The 18762-nt window shown below is 34.7% G+C and overlaps 1 protein-coding gene across 2 annotated transcripts in view; it reads left to right on the top strand.

The window, feature by feature from the left end:
* PRKG1 (protein kinase cGMP-dependent 1) overlaps positions 1-18762 on the top strand; it is a 1297492-nt gene that overhangs the window by 1241154 nt on the left and 37576 nt on the right. Inside the window, exons 1-2 of one of the 2 annotated variants that reach the window (XM_063103402.1) lie at positions 13155-13224; positions 13326-13422. Coding sequence is in view for 1 of the 2 variants with exons in the window: in XM_063103400.1 (XP_062959470.1) it covers positions 13326-13422 (97 nt within the window). In the remaining variant the exon portion in view is untranslated. Of the gene's footprint in view, positions 1-13154; positions 13225-13325; positions 13423-18762 lie in introns of those variants that run through there. The other variant, XM_063103400.1, reaches the window with a different exon arrangement.

The following is an 18762-nucleotide window of genomic DNA, read 5'->3' as shown; positions in this document are numbered from 1 at the left end:
ATAATAGGATCATACGTACAGTGAAAAATGTCCTTCCTGACCATGTCTTAGCTTGCTCTCATGTGTCCATGTCTTGAAGATTGTTGACCCAAGTCACAATCTGTGCAGCACAAACCAGGCTCTTCAAGTCAGCATCACTGGGTAGAAGTGGGCTGTTGATGATATTTGTTAGGATAGATAGTAGTGAAAGATCTTCAATAAACGCATTCCAAAGTTTTATCACATCAGTGTCATCTCAAAAACATTAACCTTTTTATATTTTTTCCACCCAAACAAAATATCCACATGCAATGTTAACTGTATTGTATATTAACAGTATAGCTAATAAACTCATGTGACATGATGAAATGTTGCAAATGCGCTTTGATGAAGCCTAAAAAAATAAAGAACAAACCAGATCATTCATGTACTTTTTTTTCTTCTATTGTCATTTGTCAGTTAAAATGATGAAGAAGGAATTTTTTCTGTCTTTTTAAAAATTTATTTTATCTTCAACAATCACCTCTGGAAATGCTCCCCTAATAAACATCACTCGGTGGGGTAAAGACATTATAAATCTTGTAAGGCCTTTTATCAAAGGAGTATTTATAATTATTTGCCAAAGGCATGAAAGTAGAAGATCTGAGACTTAGTTTTCTCCTTCTGAAAGGTACCCTTACAAATCTCTGGTTAACATGAGGCATCTGCAGCTTTCACCTGCATGTTATTGATGGAACCAATGATGTTTTTTGTGCCTCTGGAACTTGGCTGGGAATATGCAGCAGCAGTACAAAGAGTTAACAAAGTTTATTGAGACCACCATAAACCACCAATTAGAAAATTTTATGTATTTGAATATTAGGGAAGGGAACAAACTCTAACATTATGCTATGTTTAGATAACTTATATATTCCTAAGTTAATTTTACCTCCGTAAAGTAGTATCATATTTATCTCTAGTTTACTATCTAGATCCTAAAATGAGATGAGGAAAAGAAAAAATAAAATAGATTAGCTAGTAATCCGTGTGCTGAAAAATTGGGCAATTGGTAGTAACAAGGAACGACTAGCAAAACAGTACCTGGCACACAGTAAAAACTCCATGAACGGTAACAAGCATCATTTATTATAACTATCATCATTATTATTGTTATTATTAGTGATTGCTTATAGTATTGTTCCACATGCATTATCTCATTTAATATTTACCAGAACCCAAGGAAGTTGGCTTGTTTATCACTCTCATTAAACAGTTGATGAAAACTGAGGCACAGATGGATTAAGTAACTTGTTCAGGCCTTGTAGCCAGTGAATAAAGGAGCTGGAATTTGTTCAAAGCAGACTGGCTCCAGAGGTTATACTTTAATCAGTGTATATTACTGTCTCGTTACATATTCATTGCTTGTCTTAATATCCTATAGGCACAATTCTAACAAATTTGGCTGTCTGGCTTTATAGCTTAAAGAAAATAAGTATTTCTTGGTCAAAGATGGGAGCTAAGACAGGCTTTCTGATTCTGTCAAGTGATAATACCTAAAGTCTGATGAACTAATAACACGTACTATAGAAGTGTTATTGGGGTCATCTTAAATAGAGGGAACAGCACAGTGATTGGCTATGCAAAATGATGACCAGGTGTCATCCTCTGAGCATTCTACTACATTCAATAAGTTATGCTTTAACTGGTTGAAAAAGGATAATCTGTTCTAGAAATATTGATTCTCTAGTTTGTTTTTTAAACTGGGTGAGAGAAATTGTGAGAAACCAATAGAAAGAATAAGCTTCAAAAATCTGAATGATGTGCTTCTTTATGAAGCACCCCTTCCTAGATATTTTTAGATAATTGTGGTCTTACTATTAAAGTAATATTCATATTTTGTTAATGTGTTTCAATGATTCTGGATCTAGAAAATGCCTTACTTAGCTTACTTTCCCTAATACTTGAGGCTTAAAACTAATGGTTGAAGAGTCTTGCTTGTTGGCAGATTCTTGATCTACTGTTATGCTAGATAACAAATCTCATTTGTTATGTCATCTAAGAGAGGACTTGTCTCTGAACAAATAACCAAAGCTGTTGTGTTTAAGAATAGACAGATGGTGATAGAATTTCACTTCCTGTATCTAAATCTATTTTCTAGACGTGCATGATAAGGCTTGCTTGGACTGTAATGTTAGCAGGCTGGCACCTAAGATTGTAGTGATTCTTGTTGCTGTTCATTGTTGTTCATAACTTTGCTTTACAGTCAATAAGTAACACTTGCAAGCAAGAGTATGTATGTAACCTATTTCCTACTATGTGTCTTAAGTGGTATCTTTGTGCAAATATGTGTCGTAGTATAATTTCTTTATTACTGAAATATCCTTCGTAGTTCAATAAAAACAGAGTTATAGCTTCTAAAAGTAGATTTCTTCAGTTTTAAATTATTTGCCTCATATTTTATATATTTATTTTGAGGTTTGGGTTCTATTTGTTTTGCCCATGCCTGGCCAAATACCACAGGTACTACAGAAATAAAGAAATTATGTGACTACTTCATCTGCCACTCAGAAGGAGAAGCCCCCCTTTCCCTGCAGCCCCACACTGTCAGTCCCCTGACTTCCTTCTAGCTTACTTCACTGGACACCTGCTCACAGGTGCCAACATGCAATAAAGGGTTCTAAGGCTGTTCAATTTCCTGTTTCAATGGGGCAGAAGAAAGGTATCATGTTCTCTGTGTATCCACAGTTCTGTCTGCCAAATTACAAGAGGGTAAATCAGACTGCGAATCCCACTGGATACAGTCTGTTCCCTGAAAATGTTAGGTGGACGTCCAACATCCTGATTGTTAAACCTGGTAAGGAGAAGCAAGAAGTCAAGGTGATGCTCCTGCCACTTTATATATCTTGTTCTATTGTCAAAAGGCCTTGCAAATCAATCTACCCAGGCCATGTGAATGTGGTACTTGTTAACTCCTGAGAGAAAATTGAATAATGTGGGTGTGGAAAGGAGAGTCAATAAAAGAGAAATGAGAATAGGGTGTAGCCAGAATGTCAACTCTGTCTCTGTGAAATATTTGGGAAAAGGAAACTAAATGTGAAACATTTTTTCTCTACCTGATAAGTGGCATAAAGAATAATCATAATCAGTCTGCATGCCCTTCCCAATTTCCTTCATTGCCCTCTTTCTGGTATTTACTAATTATTTTTTAAAAATGGAGAAAATGGTTAGGTGTTATTCTATAAGATACCTGCAAGCGTAGAGCCAGGAGCTTTAGGAAGCAGTGAATGAAGGTCAGTTTTAAGTGCTACAGCAGTCTTCATCTAAACCAACAGTACAGCTAAAGTTAAACTTGATTGCAAATTTATTCTGAACTTTCAGGACAAGTGAGGGGTATGCTCAGAGAAGCAATCATTGCAATAATTTTGCACACTTGTAGAAAAAGAAATGCAGCTGCCATCTGAGGGCACTGAGTTGTTCCTCTTCACCACCCCTTCTCCCCCTCCCATGATTTGCGTGAAACTGTATGGGTAGGCACCAGTTTGTAATATTGCAGCCATCTGCTCCAATCCTGACCAGTGTATTCTATTGTGACCCTTTTGAATGATTGTGCAGATTCTTTGGCAGTGTGGAAATTTGTAATGCCTTTATAAAGTTATCTGGTTTGAGAGAGACATCTTTCCAAGAGAAAAATTATGGAGAAGACTGTGTTTTAATAAAGCTCACTTTGTGTTTGTTGGCTCCAAACAAACTATAGTTAAAAACTATGGAGTGACTATCTCAGAAGGTGATCAAAGTTTACATCATCACTGATGAGTCATATCAATAGTATGTATCTTGATATGATATGATAAAAATGGCACTTTTTACATCTGTGGTCTTCTTCATCCCCCAAATTCATAACTCCAGTCTAATTATGAGAAAAACACGAGGCAAACCTCAATTCAGGGGAATTCTAGAAAACACCCAGAAAGTACTCCTCAAAACTGTCAAAGTCATCAAAAACCAAGAAAATGTGAAAAACAATCACAACCAAGGGAAACGTAAAGAGATATGACAAATGAGGATAACATGAGATCCTGGAACAGATAAAGAGCAATAGGCAAAAACTATTTGTCTTTTTCTGTTCCAGGATCTGAATGGAGTATGCATGTTGGTTTAAAAAAAAATATTAATTGCTTTATCATTCAGTTTTATTGGCCACAACATAGAACAATCCCAGATTTTGTATCCAGATGGCTGTGACTGGATAACAAATGTGAAATGTTTCCTGGGACTTATTTGATAAATGCACCAATCACTGTTACTAAACAACCTGACATGGCAAAAATTTTGCTTCATTTTCTTTTCTGTTTAATTTTTTCTATACTAAGAAAGATATACAGGCTTTCTCCACATTTCAAGAATGGATGGTGTTTTCAAAGCTCATCTGAGGACAATTGTTTGGACTTGGGACACATTTTTCTGTGATATTTGTATACTATGTAATAGGTGCCTGTCACATATGTATTAAAGTAACACTAATAGTTCTTTAAAACTTACATGTGATCATTAACGCTGGTAATTAACTACCTATCAATCTCATTTTAAAATACTGATGTCTTGTCCCAAGTCCCAATGTTTTATCAAGTCTGCTTTTAAACTCAGCACATAATTCTGATATGAATCCCAGGATGGGAGGAAACCTGTGGTCTATTACAATTCTATTTCAGACATCCAAGACATGTCTCCCCAACTGCTGTCTTGGCTATTGAATCGGGGTCTACAGCCTGCTCCTTCACACACCTGAAAGCAGGACTCCTGACATGAAAGCCTCTGGTAGCATTTTCCTGAAATAGGAGCTTCTGGGGTCTGGGATTGGAGGACAGGATGAGGAAGAGGAACACAAATGAGGAAAACAGACACTGCAGGTACCAGAGCTTTCTGCAAAATGTACATCCCTCAGGACACTTGGAATCCCAGAATTGTCAAGCTACAAGTAAGCTTCATAGATAGGTCCAGCGCAAATTATTTCACTGAAAAGGGAGAGTCTTATGTAGGTAGGTGCCGGACCAAGTCACTCATCACTTCTTTTGTTATATTGCTTAAGGTCAGGGAGTGTGACTTGTATTCTGCTCATTTTCTTCTTGCCACAAGTTGCATTTTACTGTCTTTTCTTCTTTGGACCATTGTAACTGTGACCACATCCCTCAGCCTCCTATTCCTGAAGTTCATGCATAATCTTTCAGAGATTTACAATGTGGAAGACCACTGTTAGTAACCACAGAGAAAGGGTACAACCTGGATTTTTATAAAAATGGGAGAAAATGGCAAAATTATGAGTCCATAAATGAAGCTAACCTCTAGTGTTTGAGTCTTGCCTAATCCTCTGTTCCGAGTTCAATCGTCTGACTGATCTCTTTGATTAAAATGAAGATTAAAACTAATTTTAAGTTTTAAGATTTAAGTTTCTTTTATTTTAATCTCCATATAAAAATAACTTATTTAAAAAAAAGGCAAAGACTTCTATTTAGTCCTTGGGGAGAAAAGGGATTTTTATATTTGAAAGGAAAACTTAGACTGTCTTTACCCATTCCTTCTTTAGAAGTGAAGGCTGTGGCGAAGATGTCCTCACAGAAACTGTGACAAGAACTGTGCAGTGATGGCTGTTTTCTCTGGGGTGGCACAAGGAAATGGACGAGGATAAGGGCTGCTTCCCAGAGGCCTGAGGTGTTGCAGCAGGGACAGCAGAAGGAGGAGTCAGTCTCATCTGTCTTCCTTCTCCTTAAATCTCACCTCCTTGGCCTTGGGAAGCCACACCACGATAGTCACTGACTCTGGACCATTCTGGTCTACAATAAAAAGCAAAAAAACTCAGAATTGAAGTTCTGAGAGATGTGGGAGAAAAAAGGAGACGTTTACCTGCATGAGATTAGTGAGAACTTCCTCTCTCAGACGACCAGCTTCTGGTAGCTGTTCATTTATATGAAGGAAATATCTATTCTGGCACAAGGAAAGTTGAGAACTGCATGCTTTTTTGTTTGAATACATAGATGCAAGTATCTACTAAAGCAAAAATAATCATCACTGAATAACTTAATAAATGACCTTTCTATGATGGGCCAATCATTCTGTTAAAGTAACAAACACTGAGAGTGAAAAAAAAAAAAAATCCTTAATTTCCTTGTTGTCAATTTTTTTTTCATGCAAATGTGTATTTACTTAGGTCTTTATCTTAGAAACAGAAAAGTTCTTCTCAAACCAAAGAAAATATTTCAAAGCTGAATAATTAAAAATCCAGATCGGTCAATACATTTAAAGCGAACAGTGGGTAGCATATCCCGACTCATATTTTACAAATGCTGCTGGTATTTGAATTTTTTTTTTTTTGAGATCTCTTTTGAGCAACAATGTATTTTCATTTGAGACCCTTTTATTTAACTGGTGCACATGCAGGCACATGCCACAATCATAGACAAGAATACATAAATGCTGCAAGGAGGCCAAAATTGTTCTTGACTAAAATGTGTAGTAAAAGACCATACTACTCAAATGTATTTAGTAGTTTCTATATATGCTTTTGTTTTCCAAATATCAGAACATTATAAAAATTGCAGAAATGGAATCATATAGTAAAAAGTATTACAGACCACAGTCAGAATGCCAGTCCCTATGCCTAGGTCTTTGCAACCTTGGCTAAGTCACTTAACATGTCTAGACTTAGTTACTTCATTTTTAAAAATGTGGAGGTTGGACTTGATGAGCTCCAATGGTGTTGACCCAGATTTAGAACTATGTTAGTATTTTAAGATTTTTACAAGAAATGTGCTTTCTAAATACAGAATATTTGCATTACTATCATTCTTATTATGCAGAAGATACCTGAAATGCAATATTCCTTTCCCGTCAGTTGTATCTCCTCAAGGGAATGTATTTGAAAAATAAGTAAGACTATATCATGACTAGAGTGCTCAAAAAAAAAAAAGAAAAAAGAAAAAGAAAGAAAAAAGAAAGAAAGAAAAAGTCTGTGTTCCTGAAAACCATAGTTTAGGAAACAGAATGAGAAAACTAATGTTATCTCTAATTCCCTGTAGAAAATATTATGCTTCCTGGAGAAAATTGACATAGTGAAATACTTTAGATTCATTGTTACTTTTAAGCTTTTTATCTCTTCAAGTTATTCCCTGCCCTGCTAAAAGCATGGTGACTATACCCATATGCTGTACAGTGAAATACATTGGAAATAGTCTCTTTTTGTTTAAAATTTTAGGAATAGGGTTTCTTATGTTTAAAGGGATTTTTTAAAACTTTAAAGTGGTAGAGACTTTTATAAAATTTTTATTTGAAAAACATGATCCAACAGAAGATAACTACCCATACAAACTTAAACTATAAAATGTTTCGCTCTTTCTGTTTTCCAATGAAGTCAAAAGATTCTTCATTCAAAATTTAGTTGATAGTGAGACTTTTCACACAGCAAGTAAATTAATAAAAGATGATTGATGACTTGATTATAGAGACTATCCATTTTTATTGTAGGAACTCAGCTTATTTATCTTCAAACATTTGAGAATCAAGGTAATAAGAATATGTACCTACTTACACTTTACACATAGATAAAGTTAAAGTAGCATAACGAGGTAATAAATTCTGTAGTTTAAGCCCAAACCACATCTGTTAAATATGCAAGTAGTATTATTGGTCCCATTTCCAATGCTGCTTTTTCTATACATAGGTATTTTTCTGGCTAAACTTTTTTTTACTTTGCAAGATCTACAAATTACTCAATTCGCCAAGCTTCATTAAGTCGTGAAGTATTATTGCATAAAATCCTGTGTACCAAATTAAGTGCTCATTCAGTACTTGGCCCAGCATTATATCTTAGATTTACCATAGACTGGGTATGTATATTTTGTGCTTACAGCCTACTTTCTGAAAGTTCCTATCCCCTTTTAAACTATTTCCATGGATATTTATTTATAGATTGTGGTGCTCTTTGATTATATACAAAGTGAAAGAGGATTTCTTGGCATCGATCTGAACGTTTAAAAGTTGGGATTCTGACCTGAACTATCCACCAAATTCATACTTATTTACTTAAGGGTATGTTTGTCACTACCCCTGGAAAGGTGTTGAAGAAGTCAGGACTTGGAAGGACAAAGTCATTAGCAGAAACAGGAACATAAGTCATGAACTTTTGTCTGCATGCCAGGATGCTCTTTGTATTGTTTTTAAGCCCAGAGTAGACTTTAATTTCTGATTGAATCTCTTCCCTGCTACAGTGATGGAATAAAAAATAAACAATAAACTGTCATGGATGAGAGTCTGTATTTCTTCACTGAAACATTTTATTTTTATAGATTTCTTCAGGAATTGATAAACCTAAACTCAACAGGAAATAAAAATACACCCAAGAGCAGATGAGCCCAGGCAAAGACATAACTGATTCGCATGTAGATTAGAAGCTAAGATCTTATTTGGTTTGCTTTGGGGACTCTTAGAGTATACTTCTGTAGCTAATTTGGATTACAGTATGAGCTGAGCTAAAGCAAAGAGGGCCCTTAATTATCCACTGGAACACTAGTTATTTTCCTTTTGACACTTGGCCTTTATTGTAAAAGTGCAGATAATGTCTGCTTTGTAAAATAATTCTGGGACAATAAAGCTCTTATTGTGATGTCAGATGAAGCATAAAATTTTAAGTTCTATAAATTTTGTTCCAGATTGAATCATCATATTTGGTTTTCAATATATAGGGAGAAATGTTCACTTCTTAATAATAATCGTCAGTCATTAAGTACAGCATGCAATTCTGTTAATTTAAAGTGATGACAGAATGAATTCATGGATATTATTTAAACAATGGAAAACCAACTAGGGTGGATACTTGATTCTTATTCCTTGGTTTTTTGGAGGCTGATAATGTACGAAGAGATAGAAATATAAAAACTAATGGCTATTATCTATTTCCTGAAAAAATTTGAATATAATAATGTGCAGACATGTGGTTTTAGAGAGAGATGGTGGGGAGAAGGGGAAGAGATTGAGATTATTCCATCACTGTTTTACTATTTCTAGACTATGCATATGTGTATCGATCTCTTCTTTACACCTGCAACTTTGTATGTTCATTGTTTTTGGAACATCCTTTGGTGTGTAAGCAGAAATTTTTTAAAAGGAGGTGAAAATTAAGCAGAGGAACTGCTCCTGATTAAAATACTAAAAAGGGATAAATACAATCTAGGATTAAATCCTAGATTGGGGAGGAAAGGGAAGAGGATGATTTAAAGAACATTACTGAAATAATTAAGAGAAATTTGGATATGGACTTACATAATATAAGAGTATTACATCAACATGGCAATTCCTGTTTTTGTTAATTATACTGTGGTTATGAAAAAGAATGTCCTGGTTCTTAGGAAACATATGCTTGGGTTACTTATAAACAAAAAAAAAAAAAGAAGAAGAAGAAAATTTGTTTTTTTAATTTTAAATTTGTATTTATTATTAGCATATTCATTCTTACAAATCATGATATTTCTTTATGCCCTTTGCCAGACCTATCACTTCCCAATTCCCGTCCCTCCCTCCCCCCATCTCTAGCATGCTTAGGTTTGTTCTCTTGTTCTGAAAGTTCAGCTTATTGTTGTAGTCTTTTTTTTCTTCCTTTCCTTCATTTCTTCCTTCTAGCAGCCAGTTATGAATGAGAAAGCGTATCCTAAAAGGATTATCAATTGTCTATGGTTTCTAATTACCGTAGCCCCAGATGAATCTTATCATCTGGCATGTTTGAAAAAATAATGTATTATCTTTGTGCCTTTTTCACCCAACACACTTATTCTCTTGTTGGATAGTTATTTGTATGTCATTAACCTATTTTAGGGCTTTGTAAGCTTCTTAGGGTTATAACAGAACAGGTATATCAGTGTTTGCAGTTTTCTGGGGAGACGATCCACAGCTTTTACCCTATACTAAAATAATAACAGCAACAGTAATTTGTTAAATCAGTGTCTCAAACTAAGTTAAGGACTATTAGAGAATATACTTTACACTACTTATTATATTTTAAGCAACCAGACATCAGGAACTGTATTTCTTACTGAAATGTATTTCCGTTAGATAACTATCCTTCCACAAACACTGTTGCACAGACTTAAATTAGAATTGCATGAAGCTGGGCCCAATTCCTTGGAACCAGTACCCCACAGTAGTAAATTACTTAGGAACTTGGGTTGTGCATTTACCTCCTTCAGGCAAAAGAAGGTTCTTTAATAGAACAACAGCCATTGACCTAACCATATATTTAGTCCTCTTCCCCGCTCAAACTCTCATCACCTCTAAAGAAAGTAAAACATAATTGATGAATTCAAATTCTCTTCAAATCATCCCCAAGTAATGGGAAAGAATGCAAATGTCCCTCCAACTTACTAGTGAAAACCAGTTAAATATCTGAAGAATCCACATTATTCATAGCTTAGTCTCTTTGTAAAGATCCATTACACAGTGATTCGCATGTTTAAAAACAAAGTTAATAATTCAAAAAGGGAAAGTCTCTGTTATGCATCTAAAAAACAGCGTCTCTGTTATGAATATGTGACTCCTTCCTTTAAAAAGTAATACAAATGAAAAGAAAAATATAAATGCATATAAAATGTCAATCAACTAACATTTCCTTGGTTGGAAAAGAGAAACTGCTTTTATTATTTGACTATCCCAGGAATCAGGACCTGAAACAAATAGGGACACTGACAGTATGGAGGATCAAGAGCACAATTATCTAAAGGCCCTTTCAAAGTGCATCTCAGCAATAACAAGCTAAAATACTACCAACTAGATAGTATGCTTAAAATTCACCTAGTACTATTAGCCATGCAATTAGCACAAAGTAGCAAAGTATGATTATAATGTTACCAGTCTCTTTTCATAAAAACACATGAAATATTTTATTTAACTATAATTGGTGCTTCTAGTGTATGGGAAAATAAATATTTAAGTGTATTTTGATAGTTAAAGAGAAAATGTCCACTAATTAAGATGAAATTGAATGTCTATCCCATTAGTTAAAATAGCATCAGTAATTACCAGTTAATAACTATAAACAAAGTCAAGAGAACTTTGTTGTAGATAGAAAACACAAAGTAACCACCTTATAACTTTTGCACCCTGTATCTGACTTTTTTTTAGCAATGTTTTACCTCCAGTTGTATTAGTCATTACAGAACTATTGTACATTCCTATGACTGTATGACCAGAAGGGCAGGTGCCAAGACCAATGTATAAGGATTCCCAACCCTTTTGCCAGAATGGATCACTCCCAAACTTGTTGGGCATCTACTTATCTCCCTGGCCCATTTTAATCCACCTCAAAATTCTTGTATGGTTTCTGGAATTTCCTGAGACTTCCAGGAGTTTTAGAACACGAGTCTTCAACCCCTGCTGTGCACTAGAATCACCCAGAAGCTTTGAAAAAATGCAGGTGATTGGGTACCACCTCCAGAAATTTCTGATTCACTTGGTCTGTGGTGGGGCTCTAATTAAGAGTTATTACATGATATTCAGCTAACTCCAATGTGCAACAAGAGGCTGAAAATCACTCCACTCATTTTGGTGTACTTTTAGCCTATTTTCACAAGGCCCAAGTATAAGAGTTTTGGGGATATCCTCAAGATCTATAAATAATAACATCATATTTAAATACATAAAATGGTATCTATATAGTCTGTTTAGCCTTTTCACATCTGAGATTTCTAAATCCGGCAAGCACTTAGATTATTATTCAATGAGGATTTGACCACCAGGAAAATGCTTGACTACATACAAAATGTCATGGGATCTGATTCCAACAGATGTCCTTTTTAAGCACCTGTTGGAGTCAACTCTGCCACTGGCCCTTTAAATGGGATGGGAGTTTTAATTTTCCAAAAGTATGAAGCCAGTTGGAATGCCAGAAATGCACATTTGCTGCTTATGTTCCATTCTAGTAAGCCATCCCCTGAATTACTATGTTGATCTCTTGATTGTGTAGTTAAAAACAGAAGTCTACAAATACCATTAGGATTGACTAGCAACCTTGTTGACAGATGTTTATTTGAGGGAGTTGATTTCACATAATCAACCAGTAACAAAAAACAATGTTGTTTTTACCCTCTGAGGAGTGTGTCAACAATTGACTTGTTAAAAAGCTAGAATTATATTGTAAATTGAAGAATGTTGACTGTTCACCTAGAAAGCTGTTTCACATGTATACCAAGTAAAGTCTAAATTTGTGTTTCATTATAATGGAATAGGTAAAATGTTATACAGCTTTAGGCCAAACATGCCCCTATCTGAATGTATTCAAAGTGGATATAAACAAGCTGTGTTAGTATCATTATTTCAAGTGGGTTCATCATTTCTATCTATAGTATAGCACTGAATCAGGTATGGCTGGCTGAAGGTCATGGGTTATGTATAGCTATTCAAATGCTTCATTTCTGAGACAGCTGAATTACTCCCTGACCTGACTTTAGTAAGTGGGCAGATCATCTTCATCTTTATGCCTTCCTGCCCTTTCTAAAAATAGAAGGGCCTTTAACAAGAAGATATTTTAAGCAGCTCATATTCACTTGTCTCATCAGGAGAAGCTTATTTTGGCCACTTGCATGTGTCAGATTTGCATGTGTGCATAGGCTTTTGGAATAGTAGTCCATGCCTCTCCACACCATTCATACGAGAAACTCGCAAACATAAAGACACTGGGATCTCTAGCTGAGAGTTTTGTCTGCAAGTCAGTGGGTAAACATGAACGAAGGGAAGACAGTTTTTAAGATTGTGAATATGCTTCTGAAATCATCCATTTCAGACATTTTCACATCAATCCTCAGCTTTTCGGATCTGTTTTCATAAAACCTGGCTGTGATTTTGCTGCAGAGACCTCCATGATCTTGACACTTTTAATAAATATTTGTAGGAGGCACTGCCAGCCTTTGGATAAGAGAAACTAATGAGAAACTGCCATCCAAAATCTGATCGGCAAAAACAAAACCAAGCAAAACCAACAAATCCAAAACAAAATCAAAAGAGAACAACTCAAACAGTCCGTATTCACAAGAAGACGCGTAGAAAAATACCAAGATGTAACTTTCAGTTGATAACTGGATTTATCAGTCACTTCAATGGCATGCAGTGAGTTCTTTGTATTTTTCTACTTTGAAAAACAAGTGCAAATCTATGTTATTCTGCACAACTGGGACCAAAAAATTATGAGTGTGAGAAAACACAGACTGTAAAAGCAAGATGGAATTTAAGCAGGTAAACCCTGTTCCACAGTCGTGTCATTCCGGTACATTTGAACGTGCTACTCGTGTTTGCACCTCTAAGAAATTTCCATTTTTTCGCATCAAAAAATCCAGATATGAAGCTGAAGCTGCTTTCTTCGCCAACCTGAAGCTGTCTGATTTCAACATCATTGACACCCTTGGCGTTGGAGGTTTTGGACGAGTAGAACTGGTAGGTGATCATTCTTTAAATGCTTTTGAAAGCCTCTGCTTTCTTTTTCACTTTTTCCCCCTAGGTTAAGATTTATTTTCTTCTCTCTGATCCTTAATTACTGTTGTTCCTAAATCACTATCAAATACTGTCATACAGGCATGTCAGAGTTTGCTGCCAAGTGGGCTGTATCAATGGACAGAAATAAATATAAAATTACTCTTTAGAAAACTTCTTTTATGTTCAATGAAAGGTAAACATATTTACTTACTTAAGGAAAAGTTATAAGGCACTTTTTACCCAGCTTATTTTCCATAATTTTTATTTACTTAGTCTGAGCAGTGCTCATTAACTTAATTATGCACCCTAACAACAATTATGGTGATTTAAATGTAAATTTAAACACATATAAAGGGAAATGGGGGATATATATAAAGTAAATGGTGTTGTAGTAGTAATTATGGGATTTTGTAGTTGCAAGCACCTATTTAGATTATAGTGCTAATAGTCTGAATATCTTGTGTAGTTTACACACACTTTCTATATATATTATGGCTAAGTGTTGAAGATGATGAAAACATTTTTGTACATGTTCATACATTAAATACATTGCATGAATGTGGAACAGACAACACGAACACATACTCTATTGTGCATTTGTTTGAAATATAACTTTAAAAATGGACATATTGCAATAAAATAGAAAAAAAAATGTATTCTCTTGACTGAGTAGCTGCATTCCAAAACAGTGTGGATGTAAACCTTATTTGAGAATGCAGATTAATTTCCACCTCTCTGCTGAACCTAGAGGAGTCCCTGGTATCAGACACCAGTACAGTATGTTAGGAACTCCCTGGGGCTGTGTACAGTGCAGTAAACAGTTACTGTTGCCATCAGGGATTCAGGAGAAATCCCCTTCCATAAAAGTAGATTGACCCAGTCCTATTTTTGTCCATTTATGTTGCAGTTGGGATTTCTGACTTTGACAAACAGAACAATATTATTTACTTGAATATTAGACAAGAAGATTTTAAAGCCATAATGTGTTTAATTGAATTTACCTTTTGTTTCCCTTAACACTGGTTGGAGATATGGTAATACTTCTGACTTGAAAGTCCATAGTGTGACTCTGAGGAGCTCAGTATTTTCAGTTATAGGAGTAAAACTCAAAGTACAGGGTTAGAAAAAATCTCTTGCTCTTCTGAATCCTGCCAATTAATGCAGCCTTAGATTTATTTTTCAAGAACTTTGGTTTTGTGCCAAGTTATAGTTGTTCTTATAGCTAATAAAGATTGATTAACAGCATTATACATGAACAGCTTTGCTCTGGAGGTGTTGGGACATATGAGCAAGACAGAGGGCAGAGTTTTTTTTCCATGAAGTATTTATTATCCAGTGTGTTTATATAAATAGTTGTGTATTTGTAAACCCCTCTCTGAATGAAGCAGTATAGAGGACAGAGTTCCCCAGAGATTGATTTTGGGACTGTTTCTTATAGTTTCTTAAACATTATTTTTAAAAGATGATGGGCAATATAATTGCTGTTTTTATTGACCAAAAAAAAAAAAAAAAAAATTCAACATTACAACTTTGTGGACTCCTGGAGGTCTGATACCTTCAAACTGAGGACCTTCAAGTTACCAGTGAAATATTTGTAAAATTTTGGTCTTTTTTTGTGACCGGTACTTAGCCAGTGAGTGCACCGGCCATTCCCATATAGGATCCGAACCCGCGGCGGGAGTGTCGCTGCACTCCCAGTGCCGCACTCTCCCGAGTGCGCCACGGGCTCAGCTAAAATTTTGGAATTTACTTAGGATTTTTGAAATTTTGAAAATTGTTTACAGACACTGAATCCACTTTAAGCTAAGCAATTAAATGTCAAGCTGATAGTGAAAAATTTCTAGAAAATTCCCTGAAAAATGTGTGAGGAGGCCCAAACAGCTAGCCACAAAATTAGGGAAGGTTTAATATGAGCATATAAAAGGTAATGCAGTTTAAAAAAGCTAAATATATGTGTCTATGTGTGTGTGTGTGTGTGTGTGCAAGTGTATGTGTCTGCATGTGTGTTAAATAAATATTATAAAGATTATAAAGATTAAATAAATATATATATAATCTCTATTTCAGAAGATATACCAGATAGTTCAGCCTAGTCTTCATCTTATGGATGTTGTATTCTACTATTTTACACAGATGTTTATAGACCCGTGAAAACCATAATCCTAAGAGAATCAATTTAGATTGGGAATATAGACCAGTTTGCAAAAACTTTAGGTAAAATGAATGAATGATAAATCCATAATGGGTCATTGGGTACAATTAGTATATTGGGGGAAGAGGAACATGTCCTTAACCTCTGAAGTCACATTATCTTTTGTTATCTGGCACATCCAAAACACACTGTGGGATCATCAGAATGTCCAGATTGTCTTCACTGTTTCACGTGGACCAACCATTTAATTGATTCCCTAGTACCCTGGAACCCATTGCTCCCAATTCTTACCACTTACTAACTGCCTGATAATATTGATTACCAGGTATGAAAAATATTCTTCTCTGTGATTGTTCATCTTTTATGTGCATTCACTGATGCCAGAATTGGGAGTTTGGCCTCAATACTTTGACTGTAATTACACATACTGTTGCCATAGCATATGACAATTAATCACCATGAAAATAATGATGCATCATCAGAGTGGTACCCACACCATTCGTGGTTAGGAGGAGGCTGTAGACAGAGCCCAGTTCTGTTGTGATTGCAGAAATTTTATTTTTACACATCCTCTAAGAATGATACATGCAAGATAGTTTTATCAATATTATAGAGTGCTATTTGTAAGCAACAAAATCTTCATATAGACTCATTTCATATATGTGAACATGGTTCTCAACATGTTAATACAAAATATATAATACGTATTCCCTGAACCTACCAATCATTAGTTTAGTAGTAATGCTGATCAGGTAAATGACATTACAAAATAATATTACAAGTTACACTTTAATTTTTTTAAATGTTTTCCCAGATATAAAATGAAAAGGTTATAAACCCTCAATGGGTATGAACAATTAAAAATTTGAATTTGTGAACCACATTTCTTGTTAGAAGTAGGTTAAAAATGTAGTTTTCCTATCACCAATATACAGATTATGTTTCTATGATTTTGCATAATGACATACATTTCATAGACTTCTTAACAGGTCTTAATTTTTATCATTTATGTCAATTTAGATTAATTTAGATGCAGGAGTTTTTTTCACGTAGGAGAATTACAAAATATTTCAATGTCAGTTTTTGAGATGAGACTGTAATCTTGGCACATAAGAAACTTAAATATTTGTTCAATTATGAGTCCAGAAACTTGAAGTAAAAGTCTTATATCCATGTGAATTCTGCTTTTAAGCTATATTACAAATATTTTCATCATAACTGACTTTAACTAGTTTCATATCAGACATGTCCTGTTTATAACCATTATCTTTGGGTAGTCATTTATACTGCTTTCCTTTCTCTTATCTGGCATATACCATATTTTCTGCCCAAGTTTTTTTTTTTTTTTTTTTTTTTTTTTTTTTTTTTTTTTTTTTTACAAATGGGCTTTTTAATGTGTTCAATGCTACCTGTTTACAGTATGTCTTCTAGAAGACCACATCCCATTTATAATATCACTTTCAGCAAAATAACTCAGCTCTCTTTTCATATATGATTATGTCATTAAAGCTGTAAGACATCTAGGTATTCATCACAAATTGTAAGGTATGACTATAAAGTAAGGAGATTGATTTTACAAGTCACAAGTGAAATTTAGTCCTATTGCTTTATGGTCACTTTCCTAACTTACTCTACTTCCGTTCTTGTTGGAGAGATGCCTGCTTCCAGAATACATTTGTACAAGTCAAAGGCAAACTTCTTTATAATCTAGCAATACTATGTGGTGGTTGCCTTAAATATTAGATATGTAAATCTATTCAGCAACCCAAATGCCTCCTATATTGGGGCACCGTACTTGAATAAAACATAAGAACAAAGATATGGAAGACATCATCTCTTCTTGGATTATATTGTTTCTTCATCAGTTATAATGTATCTATGTAGTGAGCTCTCTGATGGGAGATAGAGTTTAATAGAAAATAGCCCCTGGCTCTAGGAACTCATAGTCGACTGGGAGGGACAATCAAATAAATTAATAAACCCATAAGCAAAGTAGGAAGAGAATGTCCTCCGTGTGTCGAGGAGCAGGACTTCTTGGAGGAGGTGGCATTTCTAAGTCAGAGGAAGGGTTAAGGCATCAAAATAAATAACCTGAAGAGTACATAAAGTGGAACTACTGAAGGAAGAAATGTTTATTAATAAATTATTGTTACTTCCCTACTAAAATAATCAATGTTTCATTTGAACCCTGCTTTATAATCTTCAATTTGCTTTGAAATTCAGTGTATAATTTTGTCCTTATAGCTACCATGGGAGGAGAATAGGAGGCATGATCCATATTTTAAAGCAAAGAAATCAAGAATAATGCATATGAAAATTTTTTTAAAAAGGAATAATGCATATATATGGTTGATGGCCATGGAGTCATTGAAATGGCTGTTATCGCCTGAGCTACTGATTTTTTAACTAGAAGCTTTTTCTCTGATTCTGATTTCTAAAAATATTTAGATTCTTGCCACCACCAACTACCACCACCACAAAATCAAACAAGTATAACATCATTGTCACATGTACATCTTTGCTTTAAAAAAAATTCTAGAATTCAAGAACCAGAATTGGACATAATCTGGAATAGAATAGATGCAGTGATTATGTGCTCTGCACCTTTGTTTTTGTCAAACCTTCAGAGGCTGTTCTTTTTCTAAATGTTTGGTGCTCCTATTTTAGTGGCAAAATGTTTGCGGAGAGAAAAAAGTCAGATAGTATATCACAGTAGCTAAAAAAAGCTAGAGCTCTGGAATTAGGCTTTCTGGATCCAGATCTTACCAGCTGTGTATGCTTAGTAATTTACTTAAAACTTCTGAGCCTCAGTTTCTTCATCTCTAAAATGAGGATAATAAATATGTGCCTCACAACATTGTAACAAAGAGTAAATGAGTTAAAGTCCCCAAAATAGTGCTTCACATGTCATAGGTCAGTAAGTATTGTCGATGTTGTTATAATAATAAAATAATAAAATATAAATAAAATAAAATAATAAAATAATAAAATATGCTAATGATAACTATATTTATTTGTCATTTTCAGCTAAAGTCATAGAAAGGAAGAGAATGGAATGATTTTACTTTTTTTTTTCTTCCACTGCTAGGCTGATCCCTGGGAGCACAAGCATTTCTCTAATATAAGTTTGAGCCTGAGGTCTTCAAATG

This window comes from Cynocephalus volans, chromosome 7 (genome assembly GCF_027409185.1).
Source record: "Cynocephalus volans isolate mCynVol1 chromosome 7, mCynVol1.pri, whole genome shotgun sequence".
NCBI classification, from domain to species: domain Eukaryota; kingdom Metazoa; phylum Chordata; class Mammalia; order Dermoptera; family Cynocephalidae; genus Cynocephalus; species Cynocephalus volans.
Note: the sequence above shows the minus strand (reverse complement) of the source record. Positions and strands in the feature narration are given on the sequence as shown.